The sequence below is a fragment of the Diospyros lotus genome, chromosome 6 (genome assembly GCF_014633365.1).
Source record: "Diospyros lotus cultivar Yz01 chromosome 6, ASM1463336v1, whole genome shotgun sequence".
Taxonomy (NCBI): domain Eukaryota; kingdom Viridiplantae; phylum Streptophyta; class Magnoliopsida; order Ericales; family Ebenaceae; genus Diospyros; species Diospyros lotus.
The window spans coordinates 23,967,430-23,993,392 of NC_068343.1; the positions used below are offsets into that span (position 1 = coordinate 23,967,430).

A 25,963-nucleotide genomic window follows, 5' to 3' on the forward strand; every position below is an offset into this window, starting at 1 on the left:
GGGTTGTTCTACACATTATATATTAGTCCTTGACACGTTCCGTTGATCTTCTGGATGTTTCCTACGTCGATTCGGTTTTCTCAGCCCGGTCGACAGCTGTACCGAAAACTGTTCCCGATCCCACTTCTTTCATCACTAAAAATCATAATTCGAATCACTTGTCGATACTGTACAATTTTCTTTAGCTATCTAAGGTCCGGGTTACTCCCTCTGACTGATTTAATCATCTAAGACTACGTTAGTGTGTCATATTGCCTTATTCTTTCGATAATTCCAGTTATACCCTTCCTTAAAAATCATTTATACTCTGAATAACTTCCCGGGTATTACAAAAGACATGGTGAATTCTTGAAGAGACAAGTAGCTCCAACTTATACGCCACCTTACCTATCCTTTGCAAAACCTTAAAAGGCCTATAGTATTTTGTTGAAAGTTTCAAGTTTTTCCTCATAGCTAATGACAATTGACAATAACGCTACAATTTGAGATACACCATGTCACCCACCAAAAAATGTTTCTTTTTGTGTTTGGAGTTATATTTTTTTCAATCTTACTTGGTGTAACACCCCAATTCTCGGGAAGGGCGTTACGTAACGTAAGATTCTGGGGATATAAATTTTTTTTCCAAACAAACAACCCATCACAAAAACCATTGCCCGAAGATCCCGTTACACCTTCTCAGTATATTAACTATGAATTATCAATAAATAAGATAGGTTCACCAACTCAAATGCGGAAGCTAGATCGAAACCTTAACAAGTCATAACCGAAACCACTTTATTTATAATATAAAGTTGCACTAACGTTTACATGACGTTCTCAAAATAAACAACATAACTAAAAGGACATAATATAAAACATCCTCTAATCGCCGTCATTCCTTTTCCCTTCGCACCGCTGCCTTCACCTGAGACGTTTGAATATTCCAGGGACATAGTCCAAATTAGATGCTGAATCATCTAAGTGAGAGTTCAAAATCACATTTTTCATGAATGAATGCAAGACATGAAATAAACCAATACATCCGGCAAGCCCTAGCCCAAGAGAATCCCACGCGCTTAACTTTACCACGGGAAAATAGCAATTTCTCTAAAAGCTATGCCACCATACCGACTCGACGACACGACGACGCGACGCGATTCTAGCTTAAATGGGGCTGCCAACGCATCTCACCAGAATACGTTCCCACCTAAAGCATCTAGGAACCACCATACAATCCCAACTCCAAAATTTCACATGGACCACCTAGTCATCCTAGTGCAACTTCCCTGGCCAAACGACCTGGCACAAAAACCAAGGCGGCTATCCTGACATGCTCACCAGCATTAGATACCCCTATTATTCCGTCACGCCCTTGGAGAATTACGACTACACTATCCAGACAATATCCTAGGCTGACATCCCACATGAACAACACAGTATGGACCACCTAGTCGTCCTAGTGCAACTTCCCTGACCAAACGGTCTGGCACGAAAACCAAGGCAGCTATCCTGACATGCACACCAACATCAGATACCCCTATTATTTCTGTCACGCCCTTGGAGAATTATGGCTACACTATCCAGACAATATCCGAGACTAACATTCCATACGTGATTAGTGGTTAATTTTGTAAAACTTTTGTTATAATTATACCATTCTTTTGATTTTAAAAATGGTTTAAATTAGATATTAATATATATTTTATGGTTATATGTAAGTTTAAATTGAAAAATGAATGAAATGAAATTTTAAAGTAAAATTTAATAATAATAATAATAATAATAATAATATATAAAATTATATATAATACATATACATCATTATATGCATGCATGTAATATATATATGTGCCATGTGTAATACATATATATAATATATAATTTATTAATAACATTAAATTATTATTATTTTTTTAGGCATGAAGAATTCAAGCCCATGAAGACTTAAAGTCCATGAAGAATTCAAACCCATGAAGAATTCAAGCCCATGAAGAATTAAGGCTCAATTTGAGCAACCCATGGAAGATATTATTTGGAGAAGGCCCAAGGATTATTTTTAATCCTAATGAAGATTAAAAAACCAATTTATAGAAATCTATTTTTATTTTTTATGTGGGAGCTTTATTAGGTGTGTTTTTTAGCTAAAATCCATTTAACTATTAGGTGGATATTATAGCTAAAATCCATTTAACTTTATGAGTGCTTTATTAGGTATGTATTTTAGCTAAAATCCATTTAATATTAGGTGTGTATTATAGCTAAAATCCATTTAACTTTAAGTGTGTGAGTGCCCATTAGATATAATTATGTCTAATTGAATAATTGAAATTGTGTGGTTTGTATTGCATCTTGTGGCCTATAAATAGCTCACTTGATTGCATTTGTAAGTGTGATTATTATTCTTGAATCAAAGTTTAGTTGTTTCCTTATAATTCTCTCTTTGGGAATTGTTCTTGTTCTTTCCCCTTTTCTTTAGTATTCTCTCTTGTGATCTTACTTCCTTCCTTTCTTCTTTTAAATTCTTATGTCATTTATTATTACTTTATTATTCACCTCCTAAATGGCCGGTTAGTTTATGCCTTTAAATTTCTGTAATTTTAATTCTTGTTATTTAAATATTCACCGCCTAAATGGCCGGTTAGTTTATGCCTTTAAATTTCTGCAATTTTAATTCTTGTCATTTAAATTCTGTTATTTAAATTACGTCGTTTAAATTCATGTCAATTAACTTTTAAATGGAAATGAGTAGCTAAATTTAATCTTGGGTTAAGGCAAGGACAGTGTCCAACGCCAATGATTCCCAAAGAAAGCTGCGCTTTAAATGAGTAACATTAATTTAAATTTCAGTATGAGTGTATCTTAATTATTGAGAAATCACTAGGTTTGGATTGGAGCGTAAGCCTAACTTAGAGCTTTCATGTCACGCATGAGAGTTATTAGAACTGGAAACGCTATCATACCCAAACCCGGATGATTAATTTAGTTGTCTTGTATATTAATTGTAATTGGATTTATGGTAGTTGCTTAAATTAGAATCTCACATATCATGTATGGGGATTGCTTAAACTAGAACTATCATAATCTCTAATTGCATTTAATAACAAACCCTCATATCTGAAATTAAATTAATGTTACTAACCTTATTTGTTAAAATCTGGGAATCAACGGGTTGGCACTGAAATTGTCTTAACTCAAGTACTATCCAATTTTATATTCTCACTTTAAGTATTTATTTCAATTACTGCCTTAATTTATTTCCTAGTATCTGTTGTTTAAAAAACCATAAAAAAACCTTGTTGCCAATTTGTCCAAATGCGTGTGTGCTTGTGTGTGACATTCTTTTTATTTTGCCATAAATAAATCTCTCAGTGGACGACCTGGACTCATTCAGTAAATATAAATTTAAATTTGGACTACAACTGCACTCGTACACTGACGAGTATAAACCTCTCACCTAAATAAAGAAAAAAATATAAAATTTTTATTGTGTTTTGTTTTGTGTTTTAATTGCAGGGTGGGAGTGCAGCCAAATTTTGGCGCCGTTGCCGGGGAGATTGAGGCAAAAACAAAAAGAAAAAAATATATAAGAAGAGGCATCTCCTGATAAATTCGGTAACTCTGTTTCTTTTTACTTTATTTGTGCATAGTGTATGATACTTAGGTCAGGTAAAACTATAGAATATCAATCACTCATGTCTCAACACAATGAGAACATGCCACTTACACACAACATGTCTGCACATGGTAGTGACCACGGTGACCCTGATCCCATTGATCAGGGTATGATCAGACCCCTTAGGGAGTATCTTCATCCTCCTAGCCAGATAACCCCCTCATGCATTATTCTTCCCATCAACTATCATAGGTTTAACTTCAAACCTGGCACAATCCAATTGTTGCCAACTTTTCATGGCATGGATTCTGAAAATCCATATACTCATATGAAAGAATTTGAGGAAGTATGTAGCACTTGCATGGACCATACAGCAAATGAGAATGTCATAAGATTAAAACTCTTTCCATTCTCACTGAAAGATAAGGCAAAAATATGGTTAAGCACTCTCCCACCTAGATCTATAGGAACTTGGAGAGAAATTCAAACAACTTTCTTAAAAAAATACTTCCTGCCAACAGAACTGCTACTCTTCAAAGACAAATCATGAACTTTGCCTGTAAATCAAATGAGAACTTTGCTCAAGCGTGGGAAAGGTTTAAAGACCTTCTTCACACTTGTCCACACCATGCTTTTGAGCAATGGAGAGTGGTCAGTTTCTTTCATGATTCACTCACTCCCCAATTAAAAATGCTAGTTTCTACAATGTGCAATAGAGAATTCTATGAGAAGACTCCAGAAGAAGCTTTCCACTTCTTTGACACATTGGCTGAGAATATAAGGAACTGGGAAGTTGGTCCAACATCTGCTCTTGATTCAAGAGAAAATCTACAACCTAGAGGGAGATACCAACTGAGTGAGAGTGACGATTTAAATGCAAGACTAACTGCTTTAACAAAGAAAGTTGAAAACATGCAACCCAAAAAGGTGCAATCTGTTAATCAAGTGGAAGTAAAGTGTGCTGTGTGTGATGTAACAGATCATTCAACTGAAGAATGTCCTACCCTACCTGCTTTCAAGGAGGTATTGTATGGGCAGACTAATAACAATCATTCACACAACTTTGAGGGGAGACAAAATCAAAATCAGAGTGGAGCCTATTATGGGAATAATCAGAACTACAATTCATACCATCCCAATAATAGAAATCACCCCAATTTTTCTTGGAGAAATGATTCTGGAAATCATTCTCAACCTCCCTTCCCTACACAACAACACACCTTCCAACAAAATCAAGGTTCTTCATCCAATACTTACCAACCTCCTCATAGGAGATCTTTGGAAGATACCTTGTACCAGTTCATCCAAAGTCAAATAGGTATCAACAATCAGGTTGCTCAGCTTGTCAAAAATCAAAACTAAACAAACAGAGCCATAGAAGACATTAAGAGCCAGTTGACCAAGATAACACAAACATTGAGTGTGAGAGAACTCAGAAGGTTTCCATCCCAAACTAATCCTAACCCAATTAGGCAAACCAACCAGGTAGAAGCTTCAAATAGTGAAACCAACACTCATGAACAAGTGCAAGTAGTGACTGCCCTAAGAAGTGGAAGAATAATTGAGAAACCAACTAATCCTAGGATAAACCAACATGTTGATGAAGAAAAAGAACCAAAAGATCATGAATCCACTGTGGAGAAAAATGAAAAAAATGAGAAAAATGAAAAACAAAAAGAAGATTAGAAAGAAATTCAATATAGGCCCAAACCACCTTTTCCACAAAGGTTGAATCATTTGAAAAAAGAGCAACAAAATGCAGATATATATGAAGTGTTTAAGCAAGTGAGAATCAACATCCCGCTGTTGGATGCAATCAAACAAACACCTTCATATGCAAAATTTTTGAAAGATCTGTGCACTGTCAAATGAAAAACAAATGTGCATGAAAAGGCATTCTTGACTGAACAAGTCAGCGCCATTCTCCAATTGAAAACTCCTCCCAAATACAAAGACCCAGGCTGTCCAACCATTACATGCATCATAGGAAGTCAAAAGGTTGATCGGGCACTTTTGGATTTAGGAGCTAGTGTCAATTTGTTGCCATACAGTGTGTATCAACAGTTGGGATTAGGTGAGCTTAAACCCACTAGAGTGACCCTTCAGCTGGCTGATCGATCAGTCAAAGTTCCACGAGGAATTGTGGAGGATGTTTTGGTACAAATCGATAAGTTCTACTTTCCAGTGGACTTCATCGTTTTGGACACCCAACCGCATCAGGGGCCTTAACCTCCTATGCCATTCATCTTAGGTCGACCATTCCTTGCCACATCAAATGCCATCATCAACTGTAGGAATGGTGTGTTAAAGCTATCTTTTGGGAACATGACTGTAGAAATGAATATCTTCAGGGTAGCTAAACATTAGGACACTGAGAGTGAAGTGGAGGAGGTAGACTTGATCCAAACACTGACCAAAGACTGTTTTGAAGAGTTCATGAGAAGACCCAAAGAAGGAAATCAAGATCTTGAAGAAATAAAAGAAGTGAAAGTCATAAGCAAAGAAAGTGAGAAGCCTACATGGATGCCTGGTTTAGAGCCATTAAGGAACTTGGACAGTAAGCTCATGGCTCCTGATAGCCATCAGTCCACGCCTGAGAGAAAGCCATTGCCCAGTGATTTGAAGTATGTCTTTCTAGGAGAAGGGGAAGTATTCCCAGTGGTGATCTCTTCAAGTTTGACACCTCAGCAAGAGCAACAACTGATAGAAGTTCTAAAAGCACACATGAAGTCATTAGGATGGACCATTTCAGATTTGCAAGGTATTAGCCCTTTAATCTGTACTCATAAGATATTCTTGGAAGAAGGAGTAAAACCAGTTAGGCAAATGCAAAGGAGATTAAATCCCAACATGAAAGAAGTTGTCAGAAAAGAAGTACTTAAGCTATTGGATGCTGGAATAATTTACCTAATCTTTGATTCTAAGTGGGTAAGTCCAACACAGGTAGTACCCAAAAAGTCTGGAGTCACTGTTGTAAAAAATGAGAACAATGAACTAATTCCCACGCGCATCCAAACAGGATGGCGTATGTGCATCATTTCCCTTTACCTTTCTTGGATCAAGTTCTGGAGAGAATAGCAGGCCAAGCCTACTATTGTTTCTTAGATGGGTACTCAGGGTACAATCAGATAGAAATTGCACTAGAAGATCAAGAGAAGACAACTTTCACATGTCCATTTGGGACATTTGCATACAGGCGCATGCCATTTGGGTTATGCAATGCTCGAGCCACCTTTCAAAGGTGTATGATGAGCATTTTCAGTGAAATGGTTGAGCAGATTGTTGAAGTATTTATGGATGACTTTTCTGTTTATGGAAGTAACTTTGAGGCCTATTTGGAGAATCTGAAAAAGGTTTTAGCAAGACGTGAGGAAACAAATCTGATACTCAATTGGGAAAAATGTCACTTCATGGTGAAACAGGGCATAGTCTTGGGGCACATCGTTTCATCTAGGGGGATGGAGGTAGACAGGTCAAAAATTGAAACAATTCAAAAACTCCCCATCCCTAGGAATGTGAAAGACATCAGAAGTTTTTTGGGACATGCAGGGTTTTATAGGAGATTCATTGCTTCCTTTAGCACCATAACAAGACCCTTGTGCCATTTGTTGTCTCAAGATGTTCCGTTTGAATGGAGTCCTGCCTGTCAAAATGCTTTTGATAAATTGAAAGATGCACTCATTTCAGCACCTATCATTCAATCCCCTGATTGGTCCCTCCCGTTTGAACTTATGTGCGATGCTAGTGATTACGCGGTAGGAGCTGTGTTAGGGCAGAGGAAGGATAAGAAACCTCATGTGATATATTATGCTAGCAAAACTCTTAATGAGGCACAAAAGAATTACACCACTACAGAGAAAGAGTTACTAGCAGTTGTCTTTGCCCTGGACAAGTTCCGATCTTACCTCGTAGGGTCACTAGTGATCATTTTTACTGATCACGCTGCTCTGAAGTATTTGTTCACAAAGCAAGATGCAAAACCCCGTCTCCTCCGATGGATCTTACTCTTGCAAGAGTTCAATATTGAAATCAGAGACAAGAAGGGAGTAGAAAATGTGGTGGCTGACCATTTGTCAAGGATTCCAAGTTAAGATCTCACACAATTTGATGAACCAATTCATGACAATTTCCCTGATGAACAACTGTTTGAAGGGAAGGTTATTCGTGCATCATCTGTTGTCCCTTGGTATGCCGACATTGCGAACTACCTGGCAACTGGTCTGATCCCAGACCATTGGAGTAAGCAAGATAGGCATAAATTCTTCAGAAAAGTCTGAACCTTCTTTTGGGATGAGCCCTACCTCTTCAAGTATTGTCCTGACCAAATCATCCGTAGATGCATACTCGATCATGAGCAACAAAGTGTCATCAATTTCTGTCATACTCTTGCATGTGGAGGCCATTTTTCTGTCAAGAAAACAGTTGCAAAAATTTTTCAGAGTGGATTTTATTGGCCGACACTGTTCAAGGATGTGTACAAGTTCTGTTCAAATTGTGATCGATGTCAAAGGTTAGGAAGTCTGTCAAGGAGAAACATGATGCCATTACATCCGATCCAAGTGTTAGAAGTTTTTGACTGTTGGGGTATGGATTTTATGGGCTCATTTGTCAATTTATTTGGTCATGAATACATCTTACTTGCTGTTGATTATGTGTCCAAATGGGTAGAAGCAATCCCGGCCAGAACAAATGACCATAGGACTGTCGTGAAATTTTTGAAAGAAAACATATTCAGTCGATTTGGGATGCCACGAGCAATCGTCAGTGATGGGGGTTCCCATTTTTGTAATAAAGTTGTGGCAGGATTAATGAAGAAATATGGTGTACTGCATAAGGTTGCAACACCATACCATCCCCAAACCAATGGTCAAGCCAAGCTAGCCAATAGGGAGATTAAGTGCATATTGGAAAAGACTGTTGCTGCTAATCGTAAGGATTGGTCCTTAAGACTAGTAGACGCTCTTTGGGCATACAGGACAGCTTACAAAACAATTTTGGAAATGTCTCCCTATAGGCTAGTATACGGTAAATCTTGTCATCTGCCGGTGGAAATTGAGCATAAAGCATATTGGGCAATTCATAAGATCAACAAGAGTCTAACTGAAGCAGGTTTATCTAGGAAGCTCCAATTGAATGAACTTGAGAAAATTCGGAATGAAGCATTTAAAAATGCACGATTGGCCAAGGTTCGCATGAAAGAGTTACATGATCAGCACATCCTTCGAAAAAGCTTTTAGGTAGGGCAACGGGTACTCTTGTACGATTCTCGATTGCATCTATTCCCAGGAAAATTGAAGTCTCGATGGGTCGGTCCTTTTGTAATCAAGTCCATCTCAGGATATGGGGCATTTGAGATAGAAAATCCGGAGTCAGGACAGCTTCTAACAGTCAATGGTCATAGGTTGAAACCATACCAGGGTAGTGTTGAGGAGAATGAAGGAGTTGTGGATTTGGATGATCCACCATCATCTGATGAATAAAGGAAGTTTCATGTCGTCTAGGAATCTGACATTAAAAGACCACCTTTCCATTTAGGTTAAATGAATGTTTATAGATCTAAAAAAAATAATAATAATAATAATAAACAAATAAAAAAATAAAATAAAATAAAATACAATAAAATAAAATAATATATATATATATAAGTTGTTCACTTTCTGCATTACTTAATTAACTTTGATTCAAATAGTGTTTCTTTGTATGCAGTCTAAATAAATTTTTTTTGCATACGAGTTCATGCATTGAAGACCACCAGGTATGCCTATCTTTTATCCTTTTATTGCCGATTGAGAACAATGCGCACTTTAAGTTGGGGGGTAAGGTGTACTTGATTTATTGGTGTTGATTTATTGGTATTTGAAATTGATTCATTGTGCAAATAATTTTGTTAGACTCGATAATATTGTCTTGTGTGGTATGTATGATTTTATTGGGCTCCTAAAACAAAACATTTATTAAAAAAAAAATTAATTAATAATAATAATAATAAGAATAAGAATAAAAAAAATAAAAAAATAATAATAAATAATAGAAAAAATAATAAAAAAAAATTGAATTGAGAGAGACAGAATTGACGCTAGTGGTAGCCATCTTTTCTTGGGCAGTGCAATCACACTGCCCTATAAAGGATAAGGCATATTGCCAAATGTTGAAAAATGAGGCACCAAGCGTTGAAAAAGAGACGCCAAGCCTGACCCTGTAATTATGGCATGCCTCGAGCCGAGTGTAGAATAGTGATGGTCATTGCTCTATAAGAGACTCCATATCTGTATAAGGCAAGCCACCCTTCTTGAGCGCAGTCTTCTCTCTTTTGTGTTTTCTCCGATCAGGTACTCTCATCCCTTTTGTAAAATTTATAGTTCTTTACTTTCTTCTCAGTATAGTTTTTTTTTTAAAAAAAAAAAATAAAAAAAAATGGATCTTTATCTCTCAAAAATTCACAAGTACTATCTATCTCTCTTGCAGAATGATTTGAAAAAAATTTATGCTGCTAGGTGTGAAAGGCTTAGGCTGTTGATGCGTAATAACATCCCTGAAAATATTCGTTGGCTGATCGAAGCAAAAGTTCGATTAGCTGCTGAAACTTCACCTAGTTTTAAGCATTTTTCAGGCTTAGGGAAGAGTAGTTTTGCGAAGAAAAGAAGAGCGAAAAGAGTGAATGGTTGTTACAAATGTGCTCGATGGACCTGTAACACACGATGCAAATCTGTGGAGTTTACGTCCATAAATCGAGAAGATAAAATTAGTTTCATAAAAGATGGACTGAGTAAGGAGTCTTTGGATGATATCCGATTGACTCTTGAGATGCATCCATGTGGAATAGTGCAAAGAGAATTTCTTGCTTTATGGACCCAGTTCAGAAGTGACCACCAACGCTATAGTCTTGGGAATCTGACTAAAAACGACCCTGTTTGCCAATCTATAAGAAAATTAGATGGGAAGCTTATCCCCGCTTCATATAAAGTGTTTAACCCATTTCTGGACATAAAACCAGAGGAAGATGTGAGCCACAATCACAACTACTTATACATACGCATGATTTTTGTTTGTATTTATTTCTTGTTGAATTGTTGTATAGCTACTTTTGATCGCCAAACTTCTTTTCAGGTCATACAAAAAGAAACAAACATGGAAGGCCAATTAGTTCATCGAATTAATACCATATGTGTACTTTGTGGCTCTCAACTTGGGAGCGATATTTGTTACGCACTTGCAGCGAGCGAACTTGGTAAAAAACTAGGAGAGAAAAAAATTTATTTGGTATATGGAGGGGGAAGTCGTGGATTGAATGGTTATGTTTCACAAGCTGTACATCTTGGAAATTCATCTGTGGTAGGTGTAATACCAATCCCTTTAGCTGAACCACATATTTTCGGGATTACACGCGGTTAACTTATAGAAACGACTTCTATGTCTGAGCGCATGGCTTGTAAGATTTATCAGTCAGATGCCTTCATTGCTTTACCAGGAGGTTTTGGAACACTTGAAGAAATCTTTTGTATCATCTCCTGGGCCAAGAGTAATCTCCATACCAAACCCATTGGACTTTTAAATGTTAACCATTTTTTCGATGGGTTACTCTCTTTTCTTGATCAGGTTGTGGACCAACAATTCATTTCTCGTTCAGCAAGAAAGATTATCATTTCTGCATCCACCATTGATAAGCTGCTAGAGAAATTACACGCATATGTTCCACAGTACGATCCTCATGAGCCTCGGATAGACTGGTCTAAGGTAATTAGTAACAAGCGCCAAAGGGGTCCGATTAATTTAGATTTATCACTGTGAGAAATGTTCTTTATTAAGATGGCTGAGTAAGGAGTACTTTTTGTACTCTTGAGACGCATCTAGTTATTGTACAACTTGCAGGATTTTTCTTGATTGTGTTCTTAAAAAAAAAAAAAAACTGTGGAATGTTGTTGGGCAAAGTCTTTGATAAGATGGCTGAGTAAGGAGTACTTTTTATACTCTTGAGACGCATTTTGCTTATCTTATGACTTGCATGAAATTTTTATTTTGGTGTGAAAATATAAATATATATCTATATGGTGTGCTCATTTGTTGTTTAAGTTTTAGCAGTTCACAGCAAAGTGGACTTGTGGAGTTACAGGTATTCCTAACAACCCTAATTTATTACTGCAATTCAAGTTGGGGGTGTAAGGTTTAGTTATGAATTATCTGGTTCATATTTAACTGTGAGTTTGCTATTGCTAGTTTGTAGTCTTGTGTGAATTGATTATCTTTATCTGCTCTTATTAAAAAAAAATTGTGTTTTAAATAACACTATTCCTAAAGTTTTGAAGTTATGCACTGATAGCCAGTTAAGTTTGCAATACGAAACATAAATGCATTGATTTTTTATTTGAAAACGTATATGCATTAGAATAAGTAATTTGCATTCATCGAGGATTCAAAATTTAAAAATTAGTTATCGGTCATAAAGTCAAAGGTAACAGTAATTAGCTGATTAGTACACTGTATGATCCCTCAACAGAAGTGGAGACTATTACCCAAGTGAGTGTTTGAGCCTAATAACCGTTAATTCTAAGTGAAATAACACTTACACTAAATATGCTTTATTGTTTATCTTATCTTTTCAATGGCTTCAAAACATCAATTTGCTTTGAATGTCTAGTATGATAGCGGATAAGTTTGACTGGTTTCAAACTCTGAATTAGATGACTGAGTGTCATCGTTTTGTAGAAGCATGATAGAGGGATCAATTTCTTTTATTTTGAGCTTATTAAACCTTTTTTCTTTCTTTACATTAACCTCACCTACTATCCCATTTGAACCATTTGTAGTACAATTTCTTTCGTTACCCTCGTTTAACCCATGACCATATGAATTTTATCCAACCTGGTGTGATTTTGGGAATTAGTCTGTTTATCTATCTTCATATTTAAAGAGAAAAAGAAAAAAAAAAAGAGAAAAAAAAGAAGAAAAAAAAATGAAAAAAAGGAGGCAAATTCTCTTAGCTATTCAGCATAACTGTTTCAAAATAAATGCTAAAAAAAATCCCGACACACCCTTTGCACACTCTACCTTTTCTTTGACAACCCGTATTAACCTTATAGCCCTATTACAACCCAGTCTAGTCCCTTTTGATGCTATAAATCATGTGATCTCAGAATTCGAGTTTGGAGTAGGGAATCATGTTTAAATTCAGAAGTTACTCATCTAGAGCATTATTCCAATCATGAAGCTATGTCAATTTCCTTGTTCTTTCATGAAAATACTTTCCTTGTATTTAAGATGGCACCGAGTTTTGAACTTGTTCTGCATTTACTCTTATAACGGTGCACCTCCTTGTGTGTACACCGGAGGAATCCTTTTTATTGGAGAGAAAATCCATAGTGAGATTTGAAGTCAAAACTTTGAGGGAGTAAGTCTGTGTGTTGGTTATCCCAATTTCCATTCTTGAGATTGTATGACCTTTAACCAAAAATCTGATTTAGAATGCTAAATTACTTATTCGATTTTATGCATTTTGGTTTCGAATTTGAAATTTTTACATTCATACAGTTATTGTGAATAAAGCTTGGCAGGTGTATAATCTGATTGCTAAGGGACTAGCCACTACAGGAAAATGGGGTATTGACGGCGAATTTTTCCCGGCGGTTTAAAGAAGTGTCGGGAATACAAAAATCCCCGGCGGTTTTTACAACCGCCGGTAATGAGTACACATCCCCGGCGGTTTTAATAAACCGTCGGTGATGTTGACTATTACCGGCGGTTTTTGAAACCGCCGGGGATATGATTTAATATAGCACCGCGATAATTAACCCCTCCCTCGCGCCCCCGCCCAAATCTTCCTCTCATCCCTTTATCTTCTAAAATCCCCCCCTGCAAACCCTAGAACCCTCTCTCGCTCAGGCCTCGCTGTGTCTCTCTCGCTCGCTCACTCGCCCTCGCTCTCGCCGCTGAGTCGCTGCCTCTCTCTCCCTCGCCCTCGCTCTAGCTCGCCCACTCTCAGTCGCGCGCTCTCGCCCTCGCTGCTCGCTCTCGCCCTCGCTGCTCGCTCTCGCCCTCTTCGTCTCTGTCTCTGTCGCTCGCTCTCAATCGCTCTCGCCCTTGCTTGCTTTCGCCTTCGCCCTCAAAAAAGGTTAGCCTCAAAGCTTCTGCTTTGATTTGGATTGACGAACAGAGCCCCTGAATCTGTTCGTCAATCCAAATCCAAATCTCCTCAATTACTCACAATGTATGTTTACTGCTCCACTGCTCACCGAGATGAGGGGGTACCCATTCTCTCAGTATGTTCTCACTGTTTGTCATTCTGAAGAGCTTCTGATTTTATGAGTTAGCTTCCTCAGCTAGCAAGAAAACGAAACATATCGCTTGAGTTATAGTAGTAAGTTTTAATGAATTATTTATTTATTTTCAACATGGCAGATCTTTAGAGAACTTGTTCAGAGGGTTCACTAGCATGAAGTCTAATCGGGCAATGATTAGTGGTTAATTTTATAAAAATTTTGTTATAATTATACATTTCTTTTGATCTTAAAAATAGTTTAAATTAGATATTAATATATATTTTATGGTTATATGCAAGTTTAAATTGAAAAATGAATGAAATGAAATTTTAAAGTAAAATTTAATAATAATAATAATATATAAAATTATATATAATACATATATATCATTATATGCATTCATGTAATATATATATAATATAATATAATATATATATATATGTACCATGTGTAATACATATATATAATATATAATTTATTAATAACATTAAATTATTATTATTATTTTTTTTTTTAGCCCATGAAGACTTAAAGTCCATGAAGAATTCAAGTCCATGAAGAAATCAAACCCATGGAAAAATCAAGCCCATGAAGAATTCAAGTCCATGAAGAAATCAAGCACATGAAAAATTAAAGTGCATGAAGAATTCAAGCCCATGAAGAATTAAGGCCCAATTTGAGCAACCCATGGAAGATATTATTTGGAGAAGGCCCAAGGATTATTTTTAATCCTAATGAAGATTAAAAACCAATATATAGAAATCTATTTTTATTTTTTATGTGAGAGCTTTATTAGGTGTGTTTTTTTAGCTAAAATCCATTTAACTATTAGGTGGATATTATAGCTAAAATCCATTTAACTTTATGAATGCTTTATTAGGTATGTATTTTAGCTAAAATCCATTTAATATTAGGTGTGTATTATAGTTAAAATCCATTTAACTTTAAGTGTGTGAGTGCCCATTAGATATAATTATGTCTAGTTGAATAATTGAAATTGTGTGGTTTGTATTGCATCTTGTGGCCTATAAATAGATCACTTGATTGCATTTGTAAGTGTGATTATTATTCTTGAATTAAAGTTTAGTTGTTTCCTTATAATTCTCTCTTTGAGAATTGTTCTTGTTCTTTCCCCTTTTCTTTAGTATTTTCTCTTGTAATCTTACTTCCTTCCTTTCTTCTTTTAAATTCTTATGTCATTTATTATTACTTTATTATTCACCGCCTAAATGGCCGGTTAATTTGTGCCTTTAAATTTCTGCAATTTTAATTCTTGTCATTTAATTATTCACCGCCTAAATGGACTGTTAGTTTATGCCTTTAAATTTCTGCAATTTTAATTCTTGTTATTTAATTATCCACCGCCTAAATGGCCGGTTAGTTTATGCCTTTAAAATTTCTTGTCATTTAAATTCTGTTATTTAAATTACGTCGTTTAAATTCATGTCAATTAACTTTTAAATGGAAATGAGTAGCTAAATCTAATCTTGGGTTAAGGCAAGGACAGTGTCCAACGCCAATGATTCCCAAAGAAAGCTGCGCTTTAAATAAGTAACATTAATTTAAATTTCAGTATGAGTGTATCTTAATTATTGAGAAATCACTAGGTTTGGATTGGAGCGTAAGCCTAACTTAGAGCTTTCATGCCATGTATGAGAGTTACTAGAACTGGAAACGCTATCATACCCAAACCCGGATGATTAATTTAGTTGTTTTGTGTATTAATTGCAATTGAATTTATGGTGGTTGCTTAAATTAGAATCCCGCATATCATGTATGGGGATTGCTTAACCTAGAACTATCATCATCTCTAATTGCATTTAATAACAAACCCTCATATCTGAAATTAAATTAATGTTGCTAATCTTTTATGCTAAAATTTGGGAATCAACGGGTTGGCACTGAAATTGTCTTAACTCAAGTACTATCCAATTTTATATTCTCACTTAAAGTATTTATTTCAATTACTGCCTTAATTTATTTCCTAGTATCTGTTGTTTAAAAAACCATAAAAACCTTGTTGCCAATTTATCCAAATGCGTGTGTGCTTGTGTGACATTCTTTTTTTATTTTGCCATAAATAAATCTCTCAGTGGACGACCTGGACTCATTCAGAAAATATAAATTTAAATTTGGACTACAACTGCACTCGTACACTGACGAGTATAAACCTCTCACCTAAACAAAGAAAAAAATATAAGATTTTTATTGTGTTTTGTTTTGTGTTTTAATTGCAGGGTGGGAGTGCAGCCAAATTTTGGCGCCGTTGCCGGGGAGATTGAGGCAAAAATAAAAAGGAAAAAAAAAATATAAGAAGAAGCATCTGCTGATAAATTCGGTAACTCTGTTTCTTTTTACTTTATTTTTGCATAGTGTATGATACTTAGGTCAGGTAAAACTGTAGAAAATCAGTCACTCATGTCTCAACACAATGAGAACATGCCACTTCCACAGAACATGTCTGCACGTGGTAGTGACCACGGTGACCCTGATCCCATTGATCAGGAGATGATCAGACCCCTTAGGGAGTATCTTCATCCTCCTAGGCAGACAACCCCCTCATGCATTATTCTTCCCATCAATCATCATAGGTTTAACTTCAAACCTGGCACAATCCAATTGTTGCCAACTTTTCATGGCATGGATTCTGAAAATCCATATACTCATATGAAAGAATTTGAGGAAGTATGTAGCACTTGCATGGACCATACAGCAAATGAGGATGTCATAGGATTAAAACTCTTTCCATTCTCACTGAAAGATAAGGAAAAAATATGGTTAAGCACTCTCCCACCTAGATCTATAGGAACTTGGAGAGAAATGCAAACAACTTTCTTAAAAAAATACTTCCCTGCCAACAGAACTGCTACTCTTCAAAGACAAATCATGAACTTTGCCTGTAAACCAAATGAGAATTTTGCGCAAGCGTGGGAAAGGTTTAAAGACCTTCTTCACACTTGTCCGCACCATACTTTTGAGCAATGGAGAGTGGTCAGTTTCTTTCATGATTCACTCACTCCCCAATTGAAAATGCTAGTTTCTACAATGTGCAATGGAGAATTCTATGAGAAGACTCCAGAAGAAGCTTTCCACTTCTTTGACACATTGGCTGAGAATACAAGGAACTGGGAAGTTGGTCCAACATCTGCTCTTGATTCAAGAGAAAATCCACAACCTAGAGGGAGATACCAATTGAGTGAGAGTGACGATTTAAATGCAAGATTAACTGCTTTAATAAAGAAAGTTGAAAACATGCAACCCAAAAAGGTGCAATCTGTTAATCAAGTGGAAGTAAAGTGTGCTGTGTGTGATGCAATAGATCATTCAACTGAAGAATGTCCTACCCTACCTGCTTTCAAGGAGGTATTGTATGGGCAGACTAATAACAATCATTCACACAACTTTGAGGGGAGACAAAATCAAAATCAGAGTGGAGCCTATTATGGGAATAATCAGAACTACAATTCATACCATCCCAATAATAGAAATCACCCCAATTTTTCTTGGAGAAATGATTCTGGAAATCATTCTCAACCTCCCTTCCCTACACAACAACAGACCTTCCAACAAAATCAAGGTTCTTCATCCAATACTTACCAACCTCCTCATAGGAGATCTTTGGAAGATACCTTGCACCAGTTCATCCAAAGTCAAACAGGTATCAATAATCAGGTTGCTCAGCTTGTCAAAAATCAAGACCAAACAAACAGAGCCATAGAAGACATTAGGAGCCAGTTGACCAAGATAACACAAACATTGAGTGTGAGAGAACCCGGAAGGTTTCCATCCCAAACTAATCCTAACCCAATTAGGCAAACCAACCAGGTAGAAGCTTCAAATAGTGAAACTAACACTCATGAACAAGTGCAAGCAGTGACTGCCCTAAGAAGTGGAAGAATAATTGAGAAACCAACTGATCCTAGGATAAACCAACATGTTGATGAAGAAAAAGAACCAAAAGATCGTGAATCCACCGTGGAAAAAAATGAAAAAAATGAGAAAAATGAAAAACATGAGAAAAATGAAAAACAAAAAGAACATGAGAAAGAAATTCAATACAGGCCCAAACCACCTTTTCCATAAAGGTTGAATCATTTGAAAAAAGAGCAATAAAATGCAGATATATATGAAGTGTTTAAGCAAGTGAGAATCAACATCCCGCTGTTGGATGCAATCAAACAAACACCTTCATATGCAAAGTTTTTGAAAGATCTGTGCACTGTCAAAAGGAAAACAAATGTGCATGAAAAGGCATTCTTGACTGAACAAGTCAGCGCCATTCTCCAATTGAAAACTCCTCCCAAATACAAAGATCCAGGCTGTCCAACCATTACATGCATCATAGGAAGTCAAAAGGTTGATCGGGCACTCTTGGATTTAGGAGCTAGTGTCAATTTGTTGCCATACAGTGTGTATCAACAGTTGGGATTAGGTGAGCTTAAACCCACTAGAGTGACCCTTCAGCTGGCTGATCGATCAGTCAAAGTTCCACGAGGAATTGTGGAGGATGTTTTGGTACAAATCGATAAGTTCTACTTTCCAGTGGACTTCATCGTTTTGGACACCCAGCCGCATCAGGGGCCTCAACCTCCTGTGCCAGTCATCTTAGGTCGACCATTCCTTGCCACATCAAATGCCATCATCAACTGTAGGAATGGTGTGTTAAAGCTATCTTTTGGGAACATGACTGTAGAAATGAATATCTTCAGGGTAGCCAAACATCAGGACACTGAGAGTGAAGTGGAGGAGGTAGACTTGATCCAAACACTGACCAATGACTGTTTTGAAGAGTTCATGAGAAGACCCAAAGAAGGAAATCAAGACCTTGAAGAAATAAAGGAAGTGGAAGTCATAAGCAAAGAAAGTGAGAAGCCTACATGGATGCCTGGTTTAGAGCCATTAAGGAACTTGGACAGTAAGCTCATGGCTCCTGATAGCCATCAGTCCACGCCTAAGAGAAAGCCATTGCCCAGTGATTTGAAGTATGTCTTTCTAGGAGAAGGGGAAGCATTCCCAGTGGTGATCTCTTCAAGTTTGACACCTCAGCAAGAGCAACAACTGATAGAAGTTCTAAAAGCACACAGGAAGTCATTAGGATGGACCATTTCAGATTTGCAAGGTATTAGCCCTTTGATCTGTACTCATAAGATATTCTTGGAAGAAGGAGCAAAACCAGTTAGGCAAATGCAAAGGAGATTAAATCCCAACATGAAAGAAGTTGTCAGAAAAGAAGTGCTTAAGCTATTGGATGCTGAAATAATTTACCCAATCACTGATTCTAAGTGGGTAAGTCCAACACAGGTAGTACCCAAAAAGTCTGGAGTCACTGTTGTAAAAAATGAGAACAATGAACTGATTCCCACGCGCATCTAGACAGGATGGCGTATGTGCATTGATTATAGAAAGCTCAATTCTGTGACAAGGAAAGATCATTTTCCTTTGCCTTTCTTGGATCAAGTTCTGGAGAGAATAGCAGGCCAAGCCTACTATTGTTTCTTAGATGGCTACTCAGGGTACAATCAGATAGAAATTGCACTAGAAGATCAAGAGAAGACAACTTTCACATGTCCATTTGGGACATTTGCATACAGGCGCATGCCATTTGGGTTATGCAATGCTCCAGCCACCTTTCAAAGGTGTATGATGAGCATTTTCAGTGAAATGGTTGAGCAGATTGTTGAAGTATTTATGGATGACTTTTCTGTTTATGGAAGTAACTTTGAGGCCTATTTGGAGAATCTGAAAAAGGTTTTAGCAAGATGTGAGGAAACAAATCTGATACTCAATTGGGAAAAATGTCACTTCATGGTGAAACAGGGCATAGTCTTGGGGCACATCGTTTCATCTAGGGGGATGGAGGTAGACAGGTCAAAAATTGAAACAATTCAAAAACTCCCCATCCCTAGGAATGTGAAAGACATCAGAAGTTTTTTGGGACATGCAGGGTTTTATAGGAGATTCATTGCTTCCTTTAGCACCATAACAAGACCCTTGTGCCATTTGTTGTCTCAAGATGTTCCATTTGAATGGAGTCCTGCCTGTCAAAATGCTTTTGATAAATTGAAAGATGCACTCATTTCAGCACCTATCATTCAGTCCCCTGATTGGTCCCTCCCGTTTGAACTTATGTGCGATGCTAGTGATTACGCGGTAGGAGCTGTGTTAGGGCAGAGGAAGGATAAGAAACCTCATGTGATATATTATGCTAGCAAAACTCTTAATGAGGCACAAAAGAATTACACCACTACAGAGAAAGAGTTACTAGCAGTTGTCTTTGCCCTAGACAAGTTTCGATCTTACCTCGTAGGGTCACTAGTGATCATTTTTACTGATCACGCTGCTCTGAAGTATTTGTTCACAAAGCAAGATGCAAAACCCCGTCTGCTCCGATGGATCTTACTCCTACAAGAGTTCAACATTGAAATCAGAGACACGAAGGGAGTAGAAAATGTGGTGGCTGACCATTTGTCAAGGATTCCAAGTCAAGATCTCACACAATTTGATGAACCAATTCATGACAATTTCCCTGATGAGCAACTGTTTAAAGTGAATGTTATTCGTGCATCATCTGTTGTCCCTTGGTATGCCGACATTGCGAACTACTTGGCAACTGGTCTGATCCCAGACCATTGGAGTAAGCAAGATAGGCATAAATTCTTCAGAAAAGTCAGAACCTTCTTTTGGGATGAGCCCTACCTCTTCAAGTATTGTCCTGACCAAATCATCCGTAGATGCATACCCGATCATGAGCAACAAAGTGTCATCAATTTCAGTCATACTCTTGCATGTGGAGGCCATTTTTCTGTCAAGAAAACAGTTGCAAAAATTTTTCAGAGTGGATTTTATTGGCCGACACTGTTCAAGGATGTGTACAAGTTCTGTTCAAATTGCGATCGATGTCAAAGGTTAGGAAGTCTGTCAAGGAGAAACATGATGCCATTACATCCGATCCAAGTGTTAGAAGTTTTTGACTGTTGGGGTATGGATTTTATGGGCCCATTTGTCAATTCATTTGGTCATGAATATATCTTACTTGCTGTTGACTATGTGTCCAAATGGGTAGAAGCAATCCCGGCCAGAACAAATGACCATAGGACTGTCGTGAAATTTTTGAAAGAAAACATATTCAGTCGATTTGGGATGCCACGAGCAATCATCAGTGATGGGGGTTCCCATTTTTGTAATAAAGTTGTGGCAGGATTAATGAAGAAATATGGTGTACTGCATAAGGTTGCAACACCATACCATCCCCAAACCAATGGTCAAGCCGAGCTAGCCAATAGGGAGATTAAGCACATATTGGAAAAGACTGTTGCTGCTAATCGTAAGGATTGGTCCTTAAGACTAGTAGACGCTCTTTGGGCGTACAGGACAGCTTACAAAACAATTTTGGGAATGTCTCCCTATAGGCTAGTATACGGTAAATCTTGTCATCTGCCGATGGAAATTGAGCATAAAGCATATTGGGCAATTCATAAGATCAACAAGAGTCTAACTGAAGCAGGCTTATCCAGGAAGCTCCAATTGAATGAACTTGAGGAAATTCGGAATGAAGCATTTGAAAATGCACGATTGGCCAAGGTTCGCATGAAAGAGTTACATGATTGGCACATCATTCGAAAAAGCTTTCAGGTAGGGCAACGGGTACTCTTGTATGATTCTCGATTGCATCTATTCCCAGGAAAATTGAAGTCTCGATGGGTCGGCCCCTTTGTAATCAAGTCCATCTCAGGATATGGGGCATTTGAGATAGAAAATCCGGAGTCAGGACAGATTCTAACAGTCAATGGTCATAGGTTGAAACCATACCAGGGTAGTGTTGAGGAGAATGAAGGAGTTGTGGATTTGGATGATTCATCATCATCTGATGAGTAGGGAAAGTTTCCTATAGTCTGGGAATCTGACGTTAAAAGACCACCTTTCCATTTAGGTTAAATGGATGTTTATAGATCTGAAAAAAAAAATATATATATATATAAAAAATTAAATAAAAAAAAAGAAAAAATAAAATAAAATAAAAATAAAATAAAATAATAAAGAATTATATATATAAGTTGTTCATTTTCTGCATTACTTAATTAACTTTGATTCAAATAGTGTTTCTCTGTGTACAGTCTAAATAAATTTTTTTTGCATACGAGTTCATGCATTGAAGACCACCAGGTATGCCTATCTTCTATCCTTTTATTGTCGATTGAGGACAATGTAAGGTGTACTTGATTTTATTGGTGTTTGAAACTGATCCATTGTGCAAATAATTTTGTTAGACTCGATAATATTGTCTTGTGTGGTATGTATGAATTTATTGGGCCCCTAAAACAAAACATTTATTAAAAAAATCAAAAAAAAAAATTAATAATAATAATAAGAATAAGAATAAAAAAATAAAAAAAAACAATAAAATAATAATAAAAAAAAATTTGAATTGAGAGAGACAAAATTGACGCTGGTGGTAGCTATCTTTTCTTGGGCAGTGCAATCACACTGCCCTATAAAGGATAAGGCACACTGCCAAATGTTGAAAAATGAGGCACCAAGCGTTGAAAAAGAGACGCCAAGCCTGACCCTGTAATTATGGCATGCCTCGAGCCAGTGTAAAATAGTGATGGTCATTGCTCTATAAGAGACTCCATATCTGTATAAGGCAAGCCACCCTTCTTGAGCTCAGTCTTCTCTCATTTGTGTTATTCTCCGATCAGGTACTCTCATCCCTTTTGTAAAGTTTATAGTTCTTTACTTTCTTCTTAGTATAGTTAAAAAAAAAAATGGATTTTTATCTCTCAAAAATTCACAAGTACTATCCATCTCTCCCGCAGAATGATTTGAAAAAAAGTTATGTTGCTAGGTGTGAAAGACTTAGGTTGTTGATGCTTAATAACATCCCTGAAGATATTCGTTGGCTGATCGAAGCAAAAGTTCGATTAGCTGGTGAAACTTCACCTAGTTTTAAGCATTTTCCAGGCTTAGGGAAGAGTAGTTTTGCAAAGAAAAGAAGAGCGAAAAGAGTGAATGGTTGTTACAAATGTGCTCGATGGACCTGTAACACACGATGCAAATCTGTGGGGTTTACGTCCATAAATCGGGAAGATAAAATTAGTTTCATAAAGGATGGACTGAGTAAGGAGTCTCTGGATGATATCCGATTGACTCTTGAGACGCATCCATGTGGAATAGTGCAAAGAGAACTTCTTGCTTTATGGACCCAGTTCAGAAGTGACCACCAACGCTATAGTCTTGGGAATCTGACTAAAAACGACCCTGTTTGCCAATCTATAAGAAAATTGGATGGGAAGCTTATCCCCGCTTCATAGAAAGTGTTTAAGCCGTTTCTGGACGTAAAACCAGAGGAAGATGTGAGCCACAATCACAACTACTTATACATACGCATGATTTTTGTTTGTATTTATTTCTTGTTGAATTGTTGTATAGCTACTTTTGATCGCCAAACTTCTTTTCAGGACATACAAAAGGAACAAACATGGAAGGCCAGTTAGTTCGTCGAATCAATACCATATGTGTACTTTGTGGCTCTCAACTTGGGAGCGATATTTGTTATGCACTTGCAGCGAGCGAACTTGGTAAAAAATTAGGAGAGAAAAAAATTAATTTGGTATATGGAGGGGGAAGTCGTGGATTGAATGGTTATGTTTCACAAGCTGTACATCTTGGAAATTCATCTGTGGTAGGTATAATGCCAATCCCTTTAGCTGAACCACATATTTCCGGGATTACACGCGGTCAACTTATAGAAACGACTTCTATGTCTGAGCGCATGGCTTGTAAGATTTATCAGTCAGATGCCTTCATTGCTTTACCAGGAGGTTTTGGAACACTTGAAGAAATCTTTTGTATAATCTCCTGGGCCAAGAGTAATCTCCATACCAAACCTATTGGACTTTTAAATGTTAACCATTTTTTCGATGGGTTACTCTCTTTTCTTGATCAGGCTGTGGACCAACAGTTCATTTCTCGTTCAGCAAGAAAGATTCTCATTTCTGCATCCACCATTGATAAGCTGCTAGAGAAATTACATGCTTATGTTCCACAGTACGATCCTTATGAGCCTCGGATAGACTGGTCTAAGGCAATTAGTAACAAGCGCCAAAGGGGTCCGATTAATTTAGATTTATCACTGTGAGAAATGCTCTTTATTAAGATGGCTGAGTAAGGAGTACTTTTTGTACTCTTGAGACGCATCTAGTTATTGTACAACTCGCAGAATTTTTCTTGGTTGTGTTCTTTAAAAAAAAAAAAAAACAAAAAAAAAACAAAACAAAACTGTGGAATGTTGTTAGCTGATAAGATGGCTGAGTAAGGAGTACTTTTTGTACTCTTGAGACGCATTTTGCTTATCTTATGACTTGCATGAAATTTTTATTTTGGTGTGAAAATATAAATATATATATATGGTGTGCTCATTTGTTGTTTAAGTTTTAGCAGTTCACAGCAAATCTATGGACTTGTGGAGTTACAGGTATTCCTAACAACCCTGATTTATTACTGCAATTCAAGTTGGGGGGTGTAAGGTCTACTCATGAATCATCTGGTTTATATTTAACTGTGAGTTTGTAATTACTAGTTTGTAGTCTTGTGGGAATTGATTGTCTTTATCTGCTCTTATAAAAAAACAAAAAAAAAATTATTATGTGTTTTAAATAATGCTATTCCTAAAGCTTTAAAGTTATGCACTGATAGCCGGTTAAGTTTGCAATACGAAACATGAATGCATTGATTTCTCATTTGAAAACGTTTATGCATGAGAATAAGTAATTTACATTCATCAGGGATTCAAAATTTAGAAATTGGTTATCGGTCATAAAGTCAAAGGTAACAGTAATTAGCTGATTAGTACACTGTATGATCCCTCAACAGAAGTGGAGACTATTACCCAAGCAAGTGTTTGAGCCTAATAACCGTTAATTCTAAGTGAAATAACACTTACTCTAAATATGCTCTCTTGTTTATCTTATCTTTTCAATGGCTTCAAAATATCAATTCGCTTTGAATGTCTAGTATGATAGCGGATGAATTTGACTGGTTTCAAACTATGAATTAGATGACTGAGAAGCATGATAGGGGGATCAATTTCTTTCATTTTGAGCCTATTTTTTTTTCTTTAAATCAACCTCTTGTTAGCCCATTTGAGCCATTTGTAGTACAACTTCTTTCGTTACCCTTGTTTAACCCATAACCATATGAATTTTATCCAATCTGGTGTGATTTTGGGAATTAGTCTGTTTATCTATTTTCATATTTAAAAAGAAAAAGAAAAAAAGTGAAAAAAAAAAGGGGCAAATTCTCTTAGTTATTCAGCATAACTGTTTCAAAATGAATGCTAAAAAAAAAAAAAAAAAAAAAAAAAAAATCCCGACACACCCTTTGCACACTCTACCTTTTCTTTGACAACCCGTATTAACCTTATAGCCCCATTACAACCCAGTCTGGTCCCTTTTGATGCTATAAATCATGTGATCTCAGAATTCGAGTTTGGAGTAGGGAATCATGTTTAAATTCAGAAGTTACTCATCTAGAGCATTATTCCAATCATGAAGCTATGTCAATTTCCTTATTCTTTCATGAAAATACGTTCCTTGTATTTGGGATGGCACCGAGTTTTGAACTTGTTCTGCATTTACTCTTATAACGGTGCACCCCCTTGTGTGTACACCTGAGGAATCCTTTTTATTGGAGAGAAAATCCATAGTAAGATTTGAAGTCAAAACTTCGAGGGAGTAAGTCTGTGTGTTGGTTATCCTAATTTCCATTCCTGAGATTGTATGACCTTTAACAAAAAATCTGATTTAGAATGCTAAATTATTTATTTAATTTTATGCATTTCGGTTTCGAATTTGAAATTTTTACATTCATACAGTTATTGTGAATAAAGTTTGGCAGGTGTATAATCTGATTGCTAAGGGACTAGCAATGTTTAAGTTGGGGGGTATGATTAGTGGTTAATTTTATAAAAATTTTGTTATAATTATACCCTTCTTTTGATCTTAAAAATAGTTTAAATTAGATATTAATATATATTTTATGGTTATATGCAAGTTTAAATTGAAAAATGAATGAAATGAAATTTTAAAGTAAAATTTAATAATAATAATAATAATAT

General features: G+C 36.5%; 1 protein-coding gene and 1 pseudogene across 1 annotated transcript; both read left to right on the plus strand.

Annotated features, from left to right (window-relative positions):
* The first annotated feature begins 5,932 nt into the window (after window positions 1-5,932).
* LOC127804411 (uncharacterized) lies at window positions 5,933-14,020 on the plus strand (annotated as a pseudogene).
* Window positions 14,021-22,964: 8,944 nt separating this feature from the next.
* On the plus strand, window positions 22,965-24,060 carry LOC127804653 (probable cytokinin riboside 5'-monophosphate phosphoribohydrolase LOGL10). Its single transcript, XM_052341559.1, has one exon. It carries the CDS (start codon window positions 23,327-23,329, stop codon window positions 23,984-23,986), a length of 660 nt encoding a protein of 219 aa, XP_052197519.1. The 5' UTR covers window positions 22,965-23,326; the 3' UTR covers window positions 23,987-24,060.
* Window positions 24,061-25,963: the final 1,903 nt, after the last annotated feature.